The 8319-nt window shown below is 41.1% G+C and overlaps 1 protein-coding gene across 5 annotated transcripts in view; it reads left to right on the plus strand.

The window, feature by feature from the left end:
• Positions 1–7928, plus strand: part of sfi1 (SFI1 centrin binding protein) — a 52112-nt gene extending 44184 nt beyond the window's left edge. For 3 of the 5 annotated variants that reach the window (XM_061932492.1, XM_061932497.1, XM_061932495.1), the window contains 11 exons: positions 1460–1556; positions 4751–4872; positions 4953–5024; positions 5159–5227; positions 5311–5487; positions 5560–5732; positions 6536–6613; positions 7081–7309; positions 7374–7495; positions 7564–7663; positions 7736–7928. In XM_061932492.1, coding sequence (XP_061788476.1) covers positions 1460–1556; positions 4751–4872; positions 4953–5024; positions 5159–5227; positions 5311–5487; positions 5560–5732; positions 6536–6613; positions 7081–7309; positions 7374–7495; positions 7564–7663; positions 7736–7879 — 1383 coding nt within the window. In that variant the 3' untranslated portion in view covers positions 7880–7928. The remainder of the gene's footprint in view (positions 1–1459; positions 1557–4750; positions 4873–4952; positions 5025–5158; positions 5228–5310; positions 5488–5559; positions 5733–6535; positions 6614–7080; positions 7310–7373; positions 7496–7563; positions 7664–7735) is intronic. The other 2 variants (XM_061932493.1, XM_061932496.2) reach the window with 2 other exon arrangements.
• Positions 7929–8319: the final 391 nt, after the last annotated feature.

Genomic DNA, 8319 nt, shown 5'->3' on the forward strand with positions numbered 1-8319 from the left:
GCAGGTGCTTTAAAACATTGACAATGCTTGGATTGTAATATTGTGTTTTCAAGGTTTGAAAAATGCTTGAATTTTGGGTGCAGTGCTTGTAAATGCTTGGAAATGTTCATCATATTTCTCGGCAGTCTGACTCAAATTATAAAATGGGAAAAAATAAAATAAGTTTCCTTAAAAATGAAAGCTACATGCTTGATCTGTTGGCTTTGCAGGAGCCCTTACATGCCAGAGCCGTTTATACGGCTCTGTGTTGCCCCCAAGAGGACAGTGGTGTATCGGTCCATCATGCCGGGAGATTGTCGTTTTAATGAACATTGGATGGAAATTATTGTCTGACTCAATAGGCAAATTATAAAATGGGAAACAATAAAATAAGTTTCCTTAAAAATGAAAGCTACATGCTTGATCTGTTGGCTTTGCAGGAGCCCTTACATGCCAGAGCCGTTTATACGGCTCTGTGTTGCCCCCAAGAGGACAGTGGTGTATCGGTCCATCATGCCGGGAGATTGTCGTTTTAATGAACATTGGATGGAAATTATTAGTCCATTATTGGACTTGTTTGTACTGTGAAGGTCATGTAATGTATAATTTGTAACCTTTTTCACAACTTAGAGCTGAGTTAATATGAATGATTGTGTAGTTTTTACACAACATGATTGTGTGCATTTCTTGCTTTATTATTTTCGTTGTCTACTTAACTTGTCTGGCTACCTTAGTGAAAGCAAAAAAAGTTAACTTTTGTCTTTTTGTTCATTTGTTATCATAGCCACAGTTATAAGGCAAGATATGCTTAATGCAAGGTGACTGAGGTGTTGTGAAACAAACAAAATATTTTCCTTTAATTTATTATCCTTATATTAATGTGGAACAGTTTTGTTAATAAATGAGTGAAATTGAATTTTTGAGGGTGTGTGTATTTATATCACGTTATGCAGTTTACAAGCACAAATACGGTGTGAATCAATCCGTGCTGTTCCATGTCATTGAGTGCTGTAAGTAAGAAAAATAACAAGAAGATTGAAAAAACAAAACAATTGGAGACACGTTTGCAAACACAAATGACATTGAATAGTCTACAGAAACACTGCTTCATTTTCTATGCCCCATTCAGTTAATGATAACTGCTGGTTCAATGTTAGGCTTAGATTTCAGCAGTTTTTTTCGTATTTTTCCTACAGACAGCATTTGGTGACATCAAACAACAAGGCTACGGATTGATTCACACTGGTTTTCGCCTTTTGAAGGGTACTGGCAAAACTGGAAAATTGATCTTGAAAGTCCTTAAAAAAAAAGTGCTTGAATTTGGCCATGGAAAAGGTGTGCGAACCCTGGATATAGCATAAACATCATTTTTAAACTGTGACCAAAATTGCTTTTTGAAAAAATGTTTCCTTAACTTCAAATTACGTCCATGCTACAAAGACTCTATGTTGTTGCTTATTGAAACGTTTGTTTTGTTTAGGTTTTCCTGGCTTGGAGAGAAAAAACGAAGTGTGTGGTGTTTGATCAGTACCAACAGACGGAAGCACTCAGCATGGCTAAAAGTGTTTTTAATCAAGGTAATAATCAACCACTCACAGGTGCAAAGGACTTCACGTTAGACCACGGGGTTATTTCTTAAAGGCTTTTTTGCAGTTTATTTGATGATTAGAGTACAACATACCTGTGAAAATATGGGCCATTTTTCAGAGAAATACGTTTTTTTCTTTTCATCAAGCTAAAATGGTCTGCCCTACGGGAGTTTTCTGGGGAAAACAGGAGGGTTGATAGGTATGGAGTACATACCAATAGTTTTTGATATAGTCGTTCCTTGCCACTCATTTCCTGTTTCGCATTTGACTATGTCTTTAATTACCGATATTCAAAAATATGCATATTTAAGGAAGTCTTACATAAAAAATGGCAAAGAGGAACTTAAAATGACAAATCTAAGGTAGTGTACTGTAGCGCTGCAAGGAAGAATATTTTAATTCAATTAAAAAATCTTTGATTATTTGATTGAGTGGAACCAATAAAAATGGATAAAATCCAGGCACGAAACATTAAAGAAACGGACATAAAAAGGTTTCCGCACGGCGGTTGGAATAATGCACACATAAGTGTTGGTGTGTAGGGGCCGTGACCTGTGTGGCGGCAAATAGAAAGATCCATCCATCCATCCATTTTCTACCGCCTGTCCCTTTCGGGTTGGCGGGGGGTGCTGGAGCCTATCTCAGCTGCATTCGGGCGGTAGGCGGGGTACACCCTGGACAAGTCGCCACCTCATCACAGGGCCAACACAGACAGACAACATTCACACTCACATTCACACACTAGCGCCAATTTAGTGTTGCCAATCAACCTATTCCCAGGTGCATGTCTTTGGAGGTGCGAGGAAGCCGGAGTACCCGGAGGGAACCCACGCAATCACGGGGAGAACATGCAAATTCCACACAGAAATCAAATCAAATCAAATCAAATCAACTTTATTTATAGAGCACATTTAAAATTTACCACAGGGGTAGCCAAAGTGCTGTACAATGAGCAGGTTAAAAGATAAAACGAGTACCGAGCAAACACAACACAACACAAACAGAGCACGATAAAAAATAAATAATTAAAATAGAATTAATAAAAACATAAAAACAGGATCACAGCAGGTGTATTATGGGGCGCCATTGCAGGATGGATATCACTCAGTGTTAAAAGCCATGGAATAAAAGTATGTTTTTAAGAGAGATTTAAAAACAGGAAGAGAGGAGGCTTGTCTAACACTCAGGGGTAGGTCGTTCCAGAGCTTGGGAGCAGCAACGGCGAAAGCTCTGTCACCTCTAAGCTTCAGCCTTGTGTCAGGGACCGTCAACAGCAGCTGATCGGCTGATCTTAAGGATCGGGTGGGGCAGTAAGGCTGAAGGAGGTCGGAGAGATAGGTTGGCGCGAGGTTGTTTAGACATTTAAAAACAAATAAAAGGAGTTTAAAATGTATTCGGTAACGCACAGGGAGCCAGTGAAGGGACGCTAAAATAGGGGTGATGTGCTCACGTCTGCGGGTCTGTGTTAGCAGACGAGCAGCAGAGTTCTGCACGAGCTGCAGGCGGGCGAGGGAGGCCTGGCTAATGCCTACATACAGGGCATTACAGTAATCAAGACGAGTCGAGATAAAAGCGTGGATTAATTTCTCAAGATCATGTCTTGATAGAAGCGGTTTCACTTTCGCTATTTGGCGTAATTGATAAAAGCTTTTTTGAACGACGCTGCTGATTTGTTTTTCGAATTTAAAATCTGAGTCAAACTTTACCCCCAGGTTTGTGACAGAGTCGCTGAGATACGGGGTCAGAGTGCCGAGGTCAACGTTGGGGGAGGGAGAGCGACTTGGACCGAACAACATAACTTCTGTTTTATCTTCATTTAGGCTCAGGAAGTTAGCTGAAAGCCAGACTTTGATGTCGTGCAGGCAGTCAATAAGACGTTGAACCGTGTTATTTTGTGCCATGGGAAAATAAATCTGGCAATCATCGGCATAAAAATGAAATGCAATACTGTACTTCCTAAAAATAGAACCAAGGGGGAGAAGGTAAAGCGCAAATAAAATTGGGGCAAGGATTGAGCCCTGGGGGACCCCATGTGGTAAAGGAGTCTAGAAAGACCCCGAGCCCGGTATCGAGCTTAGGACCTTTGTATTATGAGGCACATGGACTAACCCCTGTGCATATAAATAGTTTTTAGTAATTTCTAGCAATGCACACCTGTTAAAAGTGCAATTGTAATATTGATTATGTGCGTTTATCAGAAAAAAGTGACAGTTATGACAAGCAGAAAAAATTATTATTTCAAATATTTTTACTAAAATACGAACTGAGGATATGAAGTGTATTTTATCCGATTAATTGAACAAACTAAACGATAGATTACTCGAATACTAAAATAATCGATAGCTGCAGCACTACTGCACTGTATTGCATAGCTGATCATCATCAAACATGTTGCAGTATTTCTGCATGTTGGTGGTTGTGTTTAACAACTCTGTGTGTGCGTGGTATTTTAGTGCTGTCTGTTGCCTGTGTTGATGAACCAAAGACAATTTTTCAACTCGGTGGATAATGAAGATGTATTCTATTTTATTATATTCTAACATATTTAGAAGGTAGTAAACGAGTTGAACATTTGAAAATAAGAATTTTCTACTCAGCTGAAGTTCACTCATCCTGGCCTGATCTGGAACCTATTAACTGAGATAAATAAGGTATGACTGTACTGAACTTTTTTTTTTTTTACTCTATATGAGATAGTGAATTTGGGGTTTTGGGTTAGAAAACAGTCTAACACTTCTTATGCTCGAGAAGCTACTTTCTCCAATAGCAGTAATAAGCCCCGAACATCTTAAAGTGACAGGCACTTATTCTGAAATCTGTGCAATAACACTACTCTCCAATCGGCTATATTAAGTACACATGAATCAACATATCTTTTGGTAATAAATCACCCATAATAGTACAGATAATAATTATTGTTATTCAAAACATAAAAGTTCATTGGCTTAATGAATTGGCTTAGACGATATGGCGTCTCTGCGATTAGGTTGCGACTTGTCCAGGGTGTACCTTGCCTTCCGTCCGAGTGCAGTTGGGATAGACTCCAATCCTCCCCAAAACCCTGAAAGGGACAAGCGGTATGGATGGACGAATGGATGAATATGGCGTCTATAGCTTGCATAATATCATGAAACAATACTGCACTCGCTATTACTCATTTAGTGCTGTTCATTTATCTCCAGTGGAGCTGCTGCAGCAGAAGGCAACGGGTACAAAAAAAGCCCAGAGGCATCATGACACAAATGTGCTGCGTAAAGCACTGAGGGCGTGGATCAAGCATTACCACGCTCACCCTAAGTACAAGGTGGATTCTTACTATCTCATTGACATGCAGCCACTTTTTTAACAATACAGTTCTCTCACCACCATGTGACGCTGACGTAGGAACCGAGGCTGGAGCAGATGCAGCATTGCCAGGAAAACCAAGTCGCCAAACAAAGCTTTGTGTCTTTGGAGGTATAAACCGTATATAAAGCTCAGTAACAAAACAATGAGTCTACACTTAATGCACACATAGCTTTCATCAGATTGTGCAGGTGTACCTATTGTTGTGTCCAGTATGTACATGATTTATTTAGTTTTACTTCCAGGTCCAGCACAACTTTTCTGAAAAGACAGTGCAAGCACTCTGGCATTGGGCCCTCACTTTTCAAGCCAAAGTATCTCCTACCTGCTCCTTAACATCTTCCTTTGAAAAAAGGTTTTGGCCGCTCTTCTTGATGCGTGTTGTTACCCGCCACAGGTGTTTCATGGATGGAGGCTGTGGGTCGCAAAGCAACGTCGGAAGAGGTTGAAAGTGGCAGAAGCTGCTGAGGTAGAAAAAGAACCGTCTCAGACAGTTGGCGTGATGTGCGTCCCAGCCATTGGAGATCACATGACCGATATGGGGAGGAGCCAAGCATGGCGCCACGAAAAAGCTGTGTGTTAATGTTCACGCCTGCATCACCCAAGGTAACCTGACTGTTTTATCCACTGGTCTTCTTTCCTACAGCAGATGCTGCTTACTGAGAGTGTGGTGAGGCGTTGCGCCATGAGGTGGAAGCAACGGGCCCTTTGCAAACCAAAGGTGACAGAAGGTCAAGCACTGGCAAAGACAGTGACCATGTCTTTTTCAGAATTGAAAAAGGATTCTCCATCTGAACAGTATGCAGACAACATGGAGCTGTGAGTTCACCGCATAATGTTTGAATATTTTAACGAGGGATGTTCCCGTCAGAGTTTTATGCTGCTGATTCTGATCACCCATGAATGAGATTGGCCCATATCGATCACATGTAGTAACTGTAAAATGTTAATGTATTTACAGTATGCTGAGTGCTATTGACAGTGGAACAATTTTAATGCAAAAGTTAAGCTACTTCGTTATTCTCTTTTACTACATTAGGGTGGCGCGATGTAGACGATAGAAATTATATACATTTGGCCAACAATCGAGCTTTTAATAGTATCGTTATATTGTAGTAATGCATGTTGATGACACATTCTAGCTGTGTCCCGCAAGTTTGACAGCTACAAGCGAACAAATTGTAGCATTCATGCTCCCGGCTAATGTCTCTCCACAATGCAAAACCACTTCTAAGTCAGTAATCCTCATCTCCATAGCAGAAAATAAACTGTTTCTTACAAGTAATTTTTTCACTGGACGACAAGGAATATCTAAACATTGAACAGGGGTCGCCAACCCGTTGATCGAAAATATTAGGGGACAAAAACTATTATTTTGAGATCAGTGCCACCTCCACCCGGAGAGTGACCAACAGACCTGCAGACAGGCACGTATTTTAACCCCTAAACACGCCCGCAGTGCTCGCCTCGCTCTCTTCAGCCTCACATTCCGCGGCTCTCGACACCGCGGCCACACCCGTTGTATGACAATGCATTAATTTAATTATATATATATATATATATATATATATATATACCGGTATATTCAATTTTAAATATGCTTCTTTTTTTCTTTTCTTTAGACTATCCCCAATTATACGTCGACAGCCACGTCGAAACAAGGAACTGCTTGAGCCTCCATTAAAAGTGTTACCACATGAGTATGTGATATTTGATTTGATTTATTTTCATTTGTTATGTTAGGCAATTTGGGCAGCACGGTGGAACGGTCCTGGGTTCGATCCCGGGCTCTGGATCGTTCTGTGTGGAGTTTGCATGTTCTCCCCATGGCTGTGTGGGTTCCCTCCGGGTACTGCGGCTTCTTCCCACCTCCAAAGACATGCACCTGGGGATAGGTTGATTGGCAACACTAAATTGGCCCTAGTGTGTGAATGTGAGTGTGAATGTTGTCTGTCTATCTGTGTTGGCCCTGCCATGAGGTGGCGACTTGTCCAGGGTGTACGCCGCCTTCCGCCCCTGTGCAACTGGGATAGGCTCCAGCACCCCCCACGACACCTTAAGGGACAAGCGGTAGAAAATGGATTGATGTTAGGCAATTTATTTGTATTTGTATACGCAAAAGCAATGACAAATGCTTTACGTACTACGTGGTTCTTTTTTTTTGTAGAGTTTTGGCTGCCGCAGGACTTTTGGGGCACACTTGCCTATCACAGACATATCTTCCTGGGCTGTTTTCTGCCTCCCTCCATCATCCTTCCATCTCTTCCCCTGCTGCGCATCAAAGTGGAGATGTGCAGCAGTTCTCCCCCCACAAAACACCAATCCCCACTGAAGACACACCGCCGACATCCTGTGACCTGTTACTGCCTCCTGCTGCTTTCATGAGCATAGAAAAGGTAATATTTATCACTTAGACTTTGAATTCACCATCCCATTCATCTTATGTTTACTTTGTGCAAGTTGGGACTTATGCAACCAAATGAAACCAGTGGAGAATATGATGTGATGTCATCCCTGATGAGCGAGCTAATGAGCATCAAGCAGGATATGAGGAGTTTCCAGCAGGACAGGAAGCTGCTCAGGTGAGCGCTTTTTGGACAGCAGCGTTTCCACTGCTCTCATCCTGTTGTTTGACTCTTTGGCTGGTCAGGCTCTACCAGAATACGAGAGATGTCTTGCACATTTGGCTACAGACGAGTGGAAAAGGCGAGGAGGTGGATAAAAATACAATTTGTCAACAGCTAGTGGAGGTAAATAAGAAAGCAAAATGAGTAAATGTGTTTCCCAAATGGATTTAGTGATGTTACTTGTGTTGTTGACAGATAGAGGAGTACATCGAGAGACTGTCCAGTGAGCTGACAAAGCAAAGACTTTCAATGCGCTTGCATGCAGAAAGGCTCAGACATTTACAAGCTGCCCTTGACTCCTCAGGTTTTTTTTCCCTTTGCCAGCAAGTGCAGATGTAAAAGACTGAGCAGTTTGCTCCCAATTGCAGCTGTCTTGTCAGTTATTGTATTTGTTGCTCCATGTTTGTACATAACTGTTTTACCTGTTTTATACTCTGTATACTAAGGAGTGACAATAAAGCTTTATTAGACCCTTAGCACTAAAGGTCTTAGCGGCCTAAAAGTCTAATGAAACGGCAATGTTAATTATTATTCTCTGCATTTTGTCTCATTTTTGAGGGCCTTATAGGGGAACTGCACTTTTTTTGGAATTGTGCCAATCGTTCACAATCCCTGAGACAAGAACACGTTTGGTTTTGTTTATGCATTCTAAATTGTAAATAAACGTTTGAACTCCCATTGTTTCCATTGTTAGCTGACTTTTTCTAACGTTTTTTCACAATTTAGAATAAAAAAAAACAAAAAAAACATACATGTTGTTTTCATAAGACCGCCCACAA

Source organism: Nerophis lumbriciformis, linkage group LG38 (genome assembly GCF_033978685.3).
Source record: "Nerophis lumbriciformis linkage group LG38, RoL_Nlum_v2.1, whole genome shotgun sequence".
NCBI classification, from domain to species: domain Eukaryota; kingdom Metazoa; phylum Chordata; class Actinopteri; order Syngnathiformes; family Syngnathidae; genus Nerophis; species Nerophis lumbriciformis.